We start from the raw sequence: 16470 nt of genomic DNA on the forward strand, positions 1-16470 counted from the left end.
TCTGTGTTTACCTCGGGTTAGAGAGAGGATGTCTCTGTGTTGTTTACCTCGGGTTAGAGAGAGGATGTCTCTGTGTTTACCTCGGGTTAGAGAGAGGATGTCTCTGTGTTGTTTACCTCGGGTTAGAGAGAGGATGTCTCTGTGTTTACCTCGGGTTAGAGAGAGGATGTCTCTGTGTTGTTTACCTCGGGTTAGAGAGAGGATGTCTCTGTGTTTACCTCGGGTTAGAGAGAGGATGTCTCTGTGTTTACCTCGGGTTAGAGAGAGGATGTCTCTGTGTTTACCTCGGGTTAGAGAGAGGATGTCTCTGTGTTTACCTCGGGTTAGAGAGAGGATGTCTCTGTGTTGTTTACCTCGGGTTAGAGAGAGGATGTCTCTGTGTTTACCTCGGGTTAGAGAGAGGATGTCTCTGTTTACCTCGGGTTAGAGAGAGGATGTCTCTGTGTTTACCTCGGGTTAGAGAGAGGATGTCTCTGCGTTTACCTCGGGTTAGAGAGGATGTCTCTGTGTTTACCTCGGGTTAGAGAGAGGATGTCTCTGTGTTTACCTCGGGTTAGAGAGAGGATGTCTCTGTGTTTACCTCAGGTTAGAGAGAGGATGTCTCTGTGTTTACCTTAGAGAGGATGTATCTGTGTTTACCTTAGAGAGGATGTCTCTGTGTTTACCTCGGGTTAGAGAGAGGATGTCTCTGTGTTTACCTCGGGTTAGAGAGAGGATGTCTCTGTGTTGTTTACCTCGGGTTAGAGAGAGGATGTCTCTGTGTTTACCTCGGGTTAGAGAGAGGATGTCTCTGTGTTTACCTCGGGTTAGAGGAGAGGATGTCTCTGTGTTTACCTCGGGTTAGAGAGAGGATGTCTCTGTGTTTACCTCGGGTTAGAGAGAGGATGTCTCTGTGTTGTTTACCTCAGGTTAGAGAGAGGATGTCTCTGTGTTGTTTACCTCGGGTTAGAGAGAGGATGTCTGTGTGTTTACCTCGGGTTAGAGAGAGGATGTCTGTGTGTTTACCTCGGGTTAGAGAGAGGATGTCTCTGTGTTTACCTCGGGTTAGAGAGAGGATGTCTGTGTGTTTACCTCGGGTTAGAGAGAGGATGTCTGTGTTGTTTACCTCGGGTTAGAGAGAGGATGTCTCTGTGTTTACCTCGGGTTAGAGAGAGGATGTCTCTGTGTTTACCTCGGGTTAGAGAGAGGATGTCTCTGTGTTTACCTCGGGTTAGAGAGAGGATGTCTCTGTGTTTACCTCGGGTTAGAGAGAGGATGTCTGTGTGTTTACCTCGGGTTAGAGAGAGGATGTCTCTGTGTTTACCTCGGGTTAGAGAGAGGATGTCTCTGTGTTTACCTCGGGTTAGAGAGAGGATGTCTCTGTGTTTACCTCGGGTTAGAGAGAGGATGTCAATGTGTTGTTTACCTCGGGTTAGAGAGAGGATGTCTCTGTGTTGTTTACCTCGGGTTAGAGAGAGGATGTCTCTGTGTTTACCTCGGGTTAGAGAGAGGATGTCTCTGTGTTTACCTCGGGTTAGAGAGAGGATGTCTCTGTGTTGTTTACCTCGGGTTAGAGAGAGGATGTCTCTGTGTTTACCTCGGGTTAGAGAGAGGATGTCTGTGTGTTGTTTACCTCGGGTTAGAGAGAGGATGTCTCTGTGTTTACCTCGGGTTAGAGAGAGGATGTCTCTGTGTTGTTTACCTCGGGTTAGAGAGAGGATGTCTCTGTGTTTACCTCGGGTTAGAGAGAGGATGTCTCTGTGTTGTTTACCTCGGGTTAGAGAGAGGATGTCTCTGTGTTTACCTCGGGTTAGCGTACGAGGGATCCACAGGCGACGGACCACCGCCTCCGGACACCGTCCCGGCTACCGCGGGCGCCACCACCGCCCCGGGGGAATTATAGGACCCCTGCAGGGGGAGCTGGTACTCCAGCGGGGAGGTGAGATAGGGGAGAGGTTGCTGTTGATGTTGCTGCTGCTGTTGTTGCTGCTGTTGTTGTTGTTGCTGCTGGACAAAAGCCTGTTGATACTGGTGCAGCTGTGATGGAATGGAGAGAGGAGGAGGAGGGGGAGGAGGAGGAGGAGGAGGGGGAGGAGGAGGAGGAGGAGGGGGACACGGGAAGGGTAGATCACATGATGCACGATGATGACGACTGACGGCCACTCATTGTTATTACATGTTGTTAATTAAAGACAGCTGGTGGTGGTGGGTGTGGTTGGGTAGGTGGGTGGGTGGGTGTGGTTGGGTACTAGGGGCTGCAACGATGAATCGTAATCGAATCGATTATTCAATTAGTTGTCAACTAATTTAGTAATCGATTAATCGAATCGGGCACTAATCACTGGAGTTTGTTTTTTTTAGGTGTTTTCCCCACTTTAACCATAGTTATCCAATCCAGTGTTAAGTGTAACTAAACTAAAGACTTCCCTTACAATCTGACAGTTGCACCATGAGTTGCTTTAATTAATTTTAATTTTGTCTAATCAGCAGCTAATCAACTGTATTTTTTAATGATTTATCTTTTTTTTAGTTAGTTAGAATAATGTCTAAAATAACCTAATAGCTAAATAAGTGTCATAATCCGATTCATCGATTCATCGTTTAAATAATCGGCCGATGAACCGACTATGAAAATAATGGTTAGTTGCAGCCCTAGTGGGTACACAGCGAACCATGTAATGAGTGAAGTTAAAGGAGAACACGACACCACCCAGACATACTGTATACTTACAGTAATATTGATGTTTGACCTATAAAAACCATAAAGAACCATAAAATCGCTCACGTCAAAAACCAGGCTTTTTCGTCAAACAAATCCAACGTGATACACAGCAACATCCATCCTGTGACTGCAGGGGGATTCTGGGAAGTGTAGTGCTTGATCTATACTTTGTGTGTAGGGACCAGGGGGGCAGTCAGACAGACATTTTGTGAGGCCACTAAGGAAATGAAAGTTCATATAATGGCCTGTTTTGGCGCTGTCATTGGACCCAGAAAAACCCATAGCCCCATAGAGGTCCATGTATTTGGGCCCAACTTCACCTAGACTGTATTACCTTAATAAACATGGTCATGAATACTTTCTTCTTCCAGTCACTAGTTTAAAGTCTAATTTTTTTTTTTTTTTATATATTTTTTATCCCATGATTTTGTAACCCATTTTTCACCCCTGTGTCAATCATCTAATGTGATCCTGGGCTCTACACACCCTCCGCCAACCTGGGGAGAGCAACGGACTTAACTCATGCTTCCTTCATGCTTGAGTGTCCAAGTTGCTCCTTTACAACCTGACAGGGGGGAGTTTCCCTGGTTGGACGTAGCGCGTGGAAGGAACACGTTATTCCAACCAGTTTCTTTCCCCTCCATCAGGCGCCCCGGAGAAGAAGGGGGGAAGTCCCGCCTCGTTGTCTGGGCCAGCCAATGGGCCAGCTGGGCCAAAACGGATCTAGAAAGATGGCGACTTCCAGTGCAAGGACTGACAGGCTTCATTTTACGTTCATGTTAGACCCGGGGAACGCTTTGTCCATATTTTTTACAGTCTATGGTTGGGACTGAGGGAACATATTGGGGCTAGTTGCGAGCCAGCCAGCCCTATCAGTGAGACGTGTGTTCTTCTTACCATAGTGGCGTAGTGGGCCTGTGCAACCTGCTGCTGGTACAGAGGTATTATTAATATTATTATTATTATTATTATAATTCTTACCATAGCAGCGTAGTGGGCCTGTGCAACCTGCTGCTGGTACAGAGGCTGTTGTTGCATCATCATCTGTTGTTGCTGCTGCTGCTGCAGCATGGCCTGTTGCTGCATCTGGATGGACTGCTGCACCGCCTGCTGATACTGGAGAGGACAGACCACGCTCAGAGACAACCACACTATACTGGAGAGGACAGAGGACTCAGAGACAACCACACTATACTGGAGAGGACAGACCACGCTCAGAGACAACCACACTATACTGGAGAGGACAGACCACGCTCAGAGACAACCACACTATACTGGAGAGGACAGAGGACTCAGAGACAACCACACTATACTGGAGAGGACAGACCACGCTCAGAGACAACCACACTATACTGGAGAGGACAGACCACGCTCAGAGACAACCACACTATACTGGAGAGGACAGAGGACTCAGAGACAACCACACTATACTGGAGAGGACAGACCACGCTCAGAGACAACCACACTATACTGGAGAGGACAGAGGACTCAGAGACAACCACACTATACTGGAGAGGACAGAGGACTCAGAGACAACCACACTATACTGGAGAGGACAGAGGACTCAGAGACAACCACACTATACTGGAGAGGACTCAGAGACAACCACACTATACTGGAGAGGACAGACCACGCTCAGAGACAACCACACTATACTGGAGAGGACAGAGGACTCAGAGACAACCACACTATACTGGAGAGGACAGAGGACTCAGAGACAACCACACTATACTGGAGAGGACAGACCACGCTCAGAGACAACCACACTATACTGGAGAGGACACTCAGAGACAACCACACTATACTGGAGAGGACAGACCACGCTCAGAGACAACCACACTATACTGGAGAGGACAGACCACGCTCAGAGACAACCACACTATACTGGAGAGGACACTCAGAGACAACCACACTATACTGGAGAGGACAGAGGACTCGGAGACAACCACACTATACTGGAGAGGACAGAGGACACTCAGAGACAACCACACTATACTGGAGAGGACTCAGAGACAACCACACTATACTGGAGAGGACAGAGGACGCTCAGAGACAACCACACTATACTGGAGAGGACAGAGGACTCGGAGACAACCACACACTATATAATATAGCCAGACAAAGAGAGGAGAACCAGGTGCTCCAGATATATATCAAAGTGGACTTGTCTTGCACCCACTTTGAGGAAACCACTGCCCTCTACTGTTACCTGGAGGTACTGCAGATGCTGTGCGTTGGCTTGCTGCTGCTGCTGCTGCTGCACCGCGTGATGCTGCTGCTGCTGCTGCTGGTGGTGGAGCTGCTGCAGACGCAGGTCACCAGGCTGCAGCTGCTGGAGCACACGGTTCTGATGCTGGGAGGCCTGAGGCTGGGCCTGGGGCTGGGCCTGGGCCTGGGGCTGGGGATGGGGCTGGGGATGGGGCTGAGACTGGGGCTGGGACTGAGACTGAGGCTGGGACTGCAATGTTGGCTGTCCAGGGCTGGGAGTGGGAGCTATAAGACATGACATGAAAAATGCACAATCAGGTTCAGGTTCAGGTTTATTTGTCATGTGTATGTATAGATACAGAGTATAAATACAATGACATTTTATTTTGCTCAGAGCACTCTCAGTCTTACATACACTGCAGGACATAAACAAACATCTATAGTGCAAGAAAAAGTGAAGTGACAAAACAGTGCAAGGTCAGCTGTTCAGCAGCCTGACTGCCCCCTGGGGGTAGAAACTGTTACTGAGACGGGTGGTACGAGATTTGATGCTCTGGTAGCGTTTTTTGGAAGGGAGTAGTTTGAACAGGGTATCATCAGAACGAAAAAAAAAGCGACTAGGAATGACAAATTAACTATTACACATTTCATTTGACATTAAGTGTGTGTGTGTGTGTAGGCTTGTACTGGTACCTTTCTGGTACATTAAATGTGTGTGTGTGGGCTTGTACTGGTACCTTTGTGTGTGTGTGTGTGTGGGCTTGTACTGGTACCTTTGTGTGTGTGTGTGGGCTTGTACTGGTACCTTTCTGGCCGTTGCTGACGGGCCCTGAGGGCGCCGTCATCTTGACGGGGGTGACGGTGTTGGGCAGGGGGGGCAGCACGTTGCTGTTGCCTGCTTTGGGCCTCTGTCTGGGAGCGATGGACGTCTCCGTCGGCCCGACAGACTCTGTTATTCTGGGGGTGGGAGGGGAGAACACATTAGGCCCTGGATGACGTCAGTAAGAAATGAATAATTGAACAACGTTGTTAAAGTATAATTCCATACTAAAAAGCTTTCTCACGTTTATTTGTAGTTATTTGTAGTCCCCATCAAAGAGGTCCAGGTGTTATTTTGTGCAAAAGCGCGTTATTGGCTATTTCCCCTACCATAAGCCCTCAATGAATTGCATTGAATTGAATGGGGCTATGGGGTGTTGTGCTAATTAGCTTATTTCCATCACTCAAAATTATAATTTCTTTGTATATATCCTCTCTTCATAATGTAAATAATATCCCAAGCTGCACACGTTACTACTTCTTTCGATGGAAATAAGCGAACTAGCATAACACCCCATAGCCCCATTCAATTCCCATTCAATGCAATGCAATTAATTGAGGGCTTATGGTAGGGAAAATAGCCAATAAGGAGTTTTTGCACAAAAAAAACACCTGGACCTCTTTGGTGGGGACGTAACAACTACAAAGAAAGGTAAGAAAGATAAGAAAGCATTCTAGCATGGAATTCTCCTTTAAAGTATGTCATTGAAGGAGCTTAACTCATTCTTGGCCAAGTACTTATTTAACTTATTTTTCACAGTGCCACAGTGCCTCCAGGCCAAAGACGTTTTTCAAAGAGCAATATCCACCGTCTAGATTACCCATGTTTACCTAGTGGGTATTCTAGGCGGTGGACATTGCTCTTGACTTCATGTCTCTATGTATGTAAATTGTCTTGTTCTTTGTGTTTATGTCAAATGTGTGTATGTGTGTTCTGCATATTTGGCTGCTGGGTCGCAAGACACATTTCAGTGTGAGCTCACAATAAAGTACTATATCATATCATATCATACCCACTGCACATACTTGTACCCGCCCTGAGTACCACTATTTTCTAAATAATTCTGATTTGTTGTGTTTGTTTTGTGTCGAAGTCGTTGGACTACTCCGTACCTGGCCTTCGTCATACTCTTCTTAGCAGCGACCTCACTGGCTGTTAGTGGCTCTGGGAGGGAGGTGGGGAGAGGAGAGTTCTGAAGGACAAGGACACAAACACAACCCCATCTGTGAGACTGGAACACACTCCATCAATACTTCTGATGACACGACGAACAGAACACACTCCATCAATACTTCTGATGACACGACGAACAGAACACACTCCATCAATACTTCTGATGACATGACACTCCATCAATACTTCTGATGACATGACGAACAGAACACACTCCATCAATACTTCTGATGACAACTTTAAGCCCTGGACTTTAACTTTAAGTTCTGTTCTGGACGAACAGAACACACTCCATCAATACTTCTGAACACATGACACTCCATCAATACTTCTGATGACATGACGAACAGAACACACTCCATCAATACTTCTGAACACATGACACTCCATCAATACTTCTGAACACATGACACTCCATCAATACTTCTGAACACATGACACTCCATCAATACTTCTGATGACATGACACTCCATCAATACTTCTGATGACATGACACTCCATCAATACTTCTGATGACATGACGAACAGAACACACTCCATCAATACTTCTGAACACATGACACTCCATCAATGCTTCTGAACACATGACGAACAGAACACACTCCATCAATACTTCTGAACACATGACACTCCATCAATGCTTCTGAACACATGACGAACAGAACACACTCCATCAATACTTCTGAACACATGACACTCCATCAATGCTTCTGAACACATGACACTCCATCAATGCTTCTGAACACATGACGAACAGAACACACTCCATCAATACTTCTGAACACATGACACTCCATCAATGCTTCTGAACACATGACACTCCATCAATGCTTCTGAACACATGACACTCCATCAATGCTTCTGAACACATGACGAACACACCTGGGTGACTTATACAAACGGGGCTGTCACGATTACAAGTTCAAGTTGACGATCTGGTCACACGAATAACCGCGACTGACGCTTTATTTGTATGTTGTCGTTTTTTTTTTTTTTTTAGGTTTAATTTTCACAAATTGCACAGGGGGCAGATATGACAAATAACTTATAGGCGATGATGATGTGATATACTTACGAAGAGGTTTGGCACCGGACAGTCCTTCCCAGCCAGCTTGAAGGAGAAGTAGGACACCTGGTAGATGTCTGGTCTGAGGTCGTGGTCAGGCTCAAGCATGTATCCTGGACGTCGGGGCAAAAAGACAGAGGAAGGTCATTTAACCACAGCCGGCTTTAATAATAATAATAATAATAATAATAAAACTTTATTTGTATAGCACCTTTCATGACATGAAATGCAGCTCAAAGTGCTTTACAGAAAAATGGAGAATAAAAGAAAAGCAAGGCAACAACATTAAAAAACAAGCAGTAATGCAATACAGTGAGGACATGAATAACAAAAAAATAAATAAATAAAAGATCAATTAAAAGCAATGTTGTAGAAGTGGGTCTTGAGCTGAGCTTTAAAAATGTCTACAGAGGCTGCCTGACGAAGGTACAGTGGGAGCTTGTTCCATGCCGACGGCCCGTAGAAGCAAAAAGCTGCTTCCCCGTATTTTTTTGTTGCTATTTTCTTTGGCAAAGCGAGCAGGCCAGCAGTGGAAGACCTTAGGGGCGGTTTGGGACATATTTAGGCAGGCAGTCATGTAGGTAGGAAGGTGCGAGACCATTGAGAGCTTTATAGACAAGTAAAATAATTTTAAAATCAATCCTAAAAGAAAACGGAACAGAACAGTGCTTCTCAAACCTCTTTCATGTCAAAGGACCCCAAGATTGATATTTATTTAGATGGCAGACCCCTCCCCCCCAGTTGAGCTGTTTGTAGATCTGCTATTTCACACGTCAAAGATATAGCCACCACCAGCGGTGAATCATTAACAACATGCATATAGTTTAGCAATTTTTTTTAATTTTCTTTGAATACTAAAACCCGATAATATAAACATGAAGACATGTTGATCTGTGTATATCTACCAGTTGGTTTTCATACTGTACTGAAATAAATGGAAACCCTCACGGCTTTCTCTAAAAATAAAAACAGAAATGCAAACTATACTGCATGCTTTGGCTGTGACATGTAGCGTGCACCTTTGGCCACTGGGGGGAGCCCTTTGTCAAAGAATGGCCCATGGCACATGGTAAACACAAGATCCACCCTCCTCTCTGATGAAGGAGAGGTACACTAGTACACATATTTGGGTAGGACGTTCAAAACAATGGTTGAAAGGCGGACGGCCTTGTCCAGACTGACAGCACAGGTTTGTACCCGAGATCAGATTCTAAACATGTCTCCTACATCCTGACAGTTTTCTGAAAAAGCCATGTTTCTATGCCAGTCGTTCTTCGATTTTTCAGAAATAGCAGACCTACAAGCTCGTAGCGCGCCATTCGGTGGCGCGCTCCGAGCTTGTAGATCTGCTATTTTTCAATAGCTAAAGCATAACATAATGCTAACACCAAATTCCCGCCCAAAATGGGTTAAACGTCATGTTTGTACACAGAACAGAAAGCGAGAATGTTGTTGTTTGTACACAACAAAGACAGCATGAAGGCCTCTACACGACACGTCCATTTGTCTGCGTCAAAAAGCACACAAGACGTTCTAAAAACAAAATAATGAATGGTTAATGAATTAACCAATTCTGGGCGGGAACCCCTTTTGGTGATATAATAAGCATTATGTTATACTATATAGATATTGAAAAAATAGCAGATCTACAAGCTCATAGCGTGGCACTCGGTGCCGCGCTATGAGCTTATAGGTCTGCTATTTTTGAAAAATCGTGAAAAAAACGAGAAAAAAAAACGTTTTAACTCAAATCTTTGCTTCTTGGGGGGGGGGGGGGTCGTCCCTGGAACAACATATTTTCAGATGGGGGGGTCGGCGGCCAATTTCATATCATTCTGGGGGGTCCTCGACATTAATTGTTTGAGAACCACTGACAGAAACATGAGGTTTTTCAGGGTTTTTTTAGAAGACATTTGTAGAGAATCTAGTGTCAGGTCGAAATTACAAGATAATAACAAGAGAGCCCGTATCAAGTCCAGGGACCACCAAGGGGTCCAAGAGCGCCCTGAGGGTGCTGCAGTTCCAGAGGTCACCCTGACCCTGAGGATGCTCCAGTTCCAGAGGTCACCCTGACCCTGAGGATGCTCCAGTTCCAGAGGTCACCCTGACCCTGAGGATGCTCCAGTTCCAGAGGTCACCCTGACCCTGAGGGTGCTCCAGTTCCAGAGGTCACCCTGACCCTGAGGATGCTCCAGTTCCAGAGGTCACCCTGACCCTGAGGGTGCTCCAGTTCCAGAGGTCACCCTGACCCTGAGGATGCTGCAGTTCCAGAGGTCACCCTGACCCTGAGGATGCTCCAGTTCCAGAGGTCACCCTGACCCTGAGGATGCTCCAGTTCCAGAGGTCACCCTGACCCTGAGGATGCTCCAGTTCCAGAGGTCACCCTGACCCTGAGGATGCTCCAGTTCCAGAGGTCAAATGGGGAGGCAGGGGGTGGGCACAAACATGTTTGGCCGTGGTGGGACAGTTTTCTTTAGACGGTGGGCCCAGAACATAATCAATGTAATTTAACCCATTTTGACCCGAGATCAGATTCTAAAAATTGTCTTCTACATCCTGAAAAAGCTATGTTTCTATGTCAGTCGTTCCTTCGATTCTTCAAAAATAGCAGACCTACAAGCTCGTAGCGCGCCACTCGGTGGCGCGCTATGAGCTTGTAGATCTGCTATTTTTCAATAGCTAAAGCATAACATAATGCTATAACACCAAAAGGGGTTCCCGACCCAAAATGGGTTAAGAACTGGAACTTATGGCAGACCGTCCTATATACAGCAACTACTGTATACCGTCACCTTCTTAAACAAACTAGTGTGTGTGTGTGTGTGTGTCTGTGTGTGTGTGTGTGTGTGTGTGTGTGTGTGTGTGTGTGTGTGTGTGTGTGTGTGTGTGTAAAAATCAAATGTTACAGGTGTGGATAGAAAATATTGGGTAATCGTTTTGTGCAGGCCACATCATGTTGCACTTGAGGACATTTAGTTCATTAAAAAAGTTAAAAATAAAACTTTTTATCTGGACCCAGACAGTCACACACACTCCCTTTTTGAACATAGATAAAGGGTAGGTACCCTCACATGTTCTCCCCGTGTCCCCTAGGGTAGGTACCCTCACAAAAAACATGCAGTAATCCTGGTCACTAAACTGCCTCCCCCTGGCCAGCCGGGGCGCCTGATGGAGGGGAAAGGAACTGGTTGGAATAACGTGTTCCTTCCACGCGCTACGTCCAACCAGGGAAACTCCCCCCTGTCAGGTGTAAAGGAGCAACTTGGACACTCAGGCATGAAGGAAGCATGAGTTCAAGTCCGTTGCTCTCCCCTTGTCCCCCATATATGGGGGACTAGGTTGGTGGAGGGTGTGTAGAGCCCAGGATCACAGTAGATGATTGACACAGGGGTGAAAAATGAGTTACAAAATCGTGGGATAAAAAAAATTAAAAAGTAGATAAAAAAAGCTCTTTCATAGAATAGAAGCTCGGGGCCTTTTGTTACATACTGTACATGTACAGTATGGTGAGAAACAATTTGAAACACCTGCCTGGCATTCACCCTCAACACTGATAAAAACACTCTTCAGGTGGGGGTAGATTCTCAATTTGGACATTATTATCCCATAAAATGTATTTTTAAAATGTATTTTTTTTTCTCTGAAAAACCTCATGTTTCCATATCAGTGGTTCTCAATATTTCATGTCAAGGACCCCAAAAATTATATGTAATATGCCCGCCGACCCCCATGGTCGTGCCCGTTTCAAAATGTGGTGCAAATCTGTGAATATATATTTTTTCAGAGCAGAACGTTTTTGTTTTTACTCAAATCTTTGCTTCTGGTGGGGGGGGGTCCCTGGAACAACATATTTTCAGATGGGGGTCGGCGGCCAAATACATATATATTTGGGGGTCCTTGATATGAAATAGTTTGAGAACGACTGACAGAAACATGAGGTTTTTCAGAAAACCTTTGTAGAATCGTCCTCAGGTCTAAATGGGTTAACCCATTTTGGGCTTTAGCTTTTATGTTATGTTGTGCTTTAGCTTTTGAAAAATAGCAGATCTACAAGCTCATAGCACGCCACCGAGTGGTGCGCTACGAGCTTGTAGGTCTGCTATTTTTGAATCAAATCAAAGAACGACTGACATAAAAACATAGCTTTTTCAGAAAACTGTCAGGATGTAGAAGACATTTATAGAATCTGATCTCAGGTCCAGAATGGGTTAAAACACCAAAAGGGGGTCCTGTCCAGAATGGGTTTAATGATTGCAGGTTGGAAGGAGCATCTACTTACGCATTAAGCAGTGCACCTTCAAGGAGAACTTGGAGTTGTCTGGAACGATAAAGGTTCCGTCACATATGGCCACCTGACTCTCCCCGAACGGAAGGGTGAAGAAACACAGCTTGTACAACAAGCATCCGAGTGCCTGCAAAAAAATAAAGAGACGATACGTTACATCATGTACTGTACATACACGCAATGCACGTTCAATCATTTACAGTTTACACAGACATTCATACACGCTACAACTCTAAAGACTCCACATCAGCTCATTCAACTGCATGTTGCTGGCTCAACTCGACAAAATGATCATGATGATTATTGTTGAACATCTGCATTACTTAATTTACAATTAGAGAATGTATAGAAGAATTGTTATTTTGATCAGACTATTCTTAAGTTTTGTGTCTGAGAGGCTAAATCTCATTTTAACAGTGGTCCGTGGCTCAAATGTCGGATAAATGTGACCAGCTTTGACTGAGAGCCTGCCATCGCGCAAAATCCAGCTATCCAGCTGCTAGAGAGACCACAGAAGTGAACCTTTTAAGCCTGTTTTCTCTGCAAGACATATCTCCAAAACTGGGTCAAACTGAACAACAAATATGTCAATTTGAAGCTATGATTCCCTGCTTTCATTTAGTGAAACTAAAAGAAATCCAGTCAAATGTAGTTACAAATAAATAAATAAATAATAAAGAAGGGTTGAAGAGCTCTGCTCTGAGTGATCTGAGGGATACCAAAATGTGACCTGAAAGCCGATTCGGTCGTCATTGTCATTACATCACCGACCGACGTTGCTTTATTTAAACTATAATGTGAAATCAATGGTGAAATGTTAGCAGCCAAAACAGTTATTGACAACCAGCTGGTAGAACCGGGTCAAGTCAGGCCAATACTTTTGGAAAAGTGCCATAATATAGTATAATAATAATTAAATATAATATATAGAGCACGGAAGTCTGACGTCAATATCGGTAGAGGGCGCTATAAGTCCACGGGTTTTATTTGCATCGTTATCCCCATTAGATCGCCTCATATAAGAACTGTGTTTGGAAAATAAACAAATCATCCCGGCCGCTTCACTCATATGGTTATGAAGAATAGACAGGATACCCCCTTAGATAGCATTTCTGTAGACTTAGATAGCATTTGATACAGACTTATAGCATGTTATGTAGACAGCACTAGAATTGCATTGTATATAGTCATAGCACGCCATAGTACATATGTATAGCATAGTATAGTATATATGTATAGTTTATATGTATAGTTTCATTATATAGATATTCCACTGTTACTTTCTTAGCTTACGCATGTTTCATGATAAATGCTTTTATGTGATGTATTCCCATGCTTTTGTTCTTGCTTAATGTAAGTCGCTCTGGATTAAGAGCGTCTGCTAAATGCCTAAATTGTAAATTGTAAATTGAAGAATCAACTGACTGAGATAAAACGCCAATGTTGCTGCTGCTGAATAGGTAAAAAACAGACTATCACATATATGAGTGACTGACTTTCGTAAACGATACAGAGCCACCTCCCCGACAATAATGCAGAGACAGCTTGTTTATTTTTGGACCACAACGCTTATATGAGATGATTTTAAGATGACCTCCATGTTATTCTCCATAGAGAAATGACTTCTGTGAACCAGGCGCTCTATTGCCTGACGATAATATGCTCTTCAAACACTTTAAAACCTTAATGAATTAAAATTGTCAGCATGACAATTCAAACTGAAATGGGACGGGTACGATGGGTACGATGGGTACGTGGTCCTACAGCAGTCCTTTGAAAACGGTGTGTTTTTTGCCTCAGGTCACCCCTTGTAGTTACTTTATTCACAACAAATGTATAAAACATTGGGTCCAAACAATAATATAAAAATGACAGAGTTACCGTGTGGGGTACTGTACTGTCACTGTACTGTACTGGCACACCCAAAATCATCATATATATACAGTTAATACATGTGCGTGTGTGTTTGTGTTTGTGTGTGTGTGTGTGTGTGTGTGTGTGTGTGTGTGTGTGTTAGGTTGCGCACAGGTGGTGAAAAACAACCATGCTGTTTTCGTGCTCAGACGCACACACACAACCAGCCAGCCAGATACCCAGCCAGCCACACACACATAGCTCTGTAAGGGAGTGGGTTGCACCGCTCAAAAAAACACTGGCATCATATCACTAAATACAGTCATACTTGTCTATTACAGCTAGTGAGAGGGTAGGAGGTGCAGACAGGACACAGTTTTCTGTCCTGACCAGCACAAATAAACCCGTTAAAAAAAAAGAGGTTTCTCAAGGCCAAGTGGATGTGGCATCTCTTGGACACGCGTGCTTTAATTAGCAGCATAAAAGATTGTGCCAGACAAAAGAGAGCAGAGAGAGAACACATGTGACACGATCATACTCGTGACCTGATGAAGGGAGGAGGGGGAAATGGAAACAGGGCTGAGGGAACAACATAGGCACCCTTATTTAATAATCTGACACCTGTTAACACACCAAACGCCCCGGGGTCATTTAACCCATTAAAACTCAATGTCTACCAAGGACTTAAATCAGAGCGCCCAGCGAGCACATTTAGAGACTGACCACAGCCTGTGGAAGCGATGTGATCGGTTTTTGATCAATAAATCTGTCCTTTTTTTTCCAATATATTTTTTATCCCACAATTTTGTAACCCATCTTTCACCCCTGTGTCAATCATCTAATGTGATCCTGGGCTCTACACACCCTCCACCAACCTAGTCCCCATATATGGGGGACAAGGGGAGACCAACGGACTTGAACTCATGCTTCCTTCGTGCCTGAGTGTCCAAGTTGCTCCTTTACACCTGACAGGGGGGAGTTTCCCTGGTTGGACGTATAGCGCGTGGAAGTAACACGTTATTCCAACCAGTTCCTTTCCCCTCCATCAGGCGCCCCGGCTGGCCAGGGGGAGGCAGTTTAGAGACCAGGATCACTGCATGTTTTTGTGAGGGTATCTACCCTAGGGGACACGGGGAGAACATGCAAACCCATGTTTCTAATGTCAGTGGTTCTCAAACTATTTCATGTCAACTATATGTATTTGGCCGCCAACCGACCGACCACCCATCTGAAAATATGTAGTTCCAGGGACCCCCCCGCCCCAAAAGCAAAGATTTGAGTTAATAAAAAAAAACGTTCGCTCTGAAAGAATATATATTCAAAGATTTGCGTCACATTTTTCACGATTAAAAAAAGAAAATAGCAGGCCTACGAGTTCATAGCGCGCCACTCGGTGCCGCGCTATGAGCTTGTAGATCTGCTATTTTTCAACAGCTAAAAAGCATAACATAATGCTTAAAACCACCAAAAGGGGTTCCCAGCCCAGAATGGGTCATTCTCTCCCTCATCATTTTACTGCTTACTGAAGCAGAAATGCTGCCGACACCCAGTCAATGAAACTGGCCAAGATAGCGTGTGTGCGTGCGCCGTGTGTGTGTGTGTGTGTGTGTGTGTGTGCTCCAGACCCAGACAGTGTTATGAATGAGCGTGCTGAATGTTTTATGGGGGGGGAAAGGAGGCCACTGAGGGACAGATCGTGGAGGAACACAGCCCGGGGGAGGGGCTGCAGGGGGCTAGAATAACTGCCAGGGTGCCAGACAGACAGACAGGCTCAACCGGGCCCTGGACCAGCTATAGGGCTGCCAATATAGGGCTTCAATAGTTAAACCACCACTTTCAAACTGGCATTGGACGTACAGTATTTGGCCATGATTTGATAAGGCAGCACGTTTCAATTAAGAAACGTCAATAACAGCAGGGGGGGGGGAAAGGCTGATCTACAAGTACACGACACGTTGTGTCGTGGCACACCGTGAGCTTTTAGAATAACTATTTTCTTTACCAATTTCTTCTTCTTTTTTTCTGAAAAAAACGCATGTTTCTATGTCAGTCGTTCTCAAAAGACTCCCAAAAAAATATGTAATTGGCCACTAACCATATATATATGTGGGGACCCCACCAGAAGCAAAGATTTGAGTTGAAAACGTTCGCTGTGAAAGAATTTCACACATTTTCACGATTTTTTCAAAGAAATAGCAGATCTACATACATGCACCGAGTGCCGCGCTATGAGCTTGCAGATCAGCTTTTTTTTTTCAATATAGCCAAAGTATAACTTAATGCTTTTTTAAAACACCAAAAGGGTTCCCGCCCCCGAGAATGGGTTAATAATTCTCAGTTTCAAAGTAAAAAAGAAATCAGA

General features: G+C 44.7%; 1 protein-coding gene across 1 annotated transcript in view; it reads right to left on the reverse strand.

Moving 5' to 3' along the window:
* Positions 1-16470, reverse strand: part of bmp2k (BMP2 inducible kinase) — a 66949-nt gene that overhangs the window by 16857 nt on the left and 33622 nt on the right. Inside the window, exons 7-13 of the mRNA XM_080765849.1 lie at positions 12249-12381; positions 7979-8082; positions 6842-6921; positions 5715-5866; positions 4911-5194; positions 3683-3817; positions 1784-2016 (exon numbers count right to left, since the gene is read on the reverse strand). Of these exons, the coding sequence (XP_080621975.1) occupies positions 1784-2016; positions 3683-3817; positions 4911-5194; positions 5715-5866; positions 6842-6921; positions 7979-8082; positions 12249-12381 (1121 nt within the window). The remainder of the gene's footprint in view (positions 1-1783; positions 2017-3682; positions 3818-4910; positions 5195-5714; positions 5867-6841; positions 6922-7978; positions 8083-12248; positions 12382-16470) is intronic.

This window comes from Protomyctophum bolini, assembly GCF_963924005.1.
Source record: "Protomyctophum bolini genome assembly, chromosome: 6".
Taxonomy (NCBI): Eukaryota; Metazoa; Chordata; class Actinopteri; order Myctophiformes; family Myctophidae; genus Protomyctophum; species Protomyctophum bolini.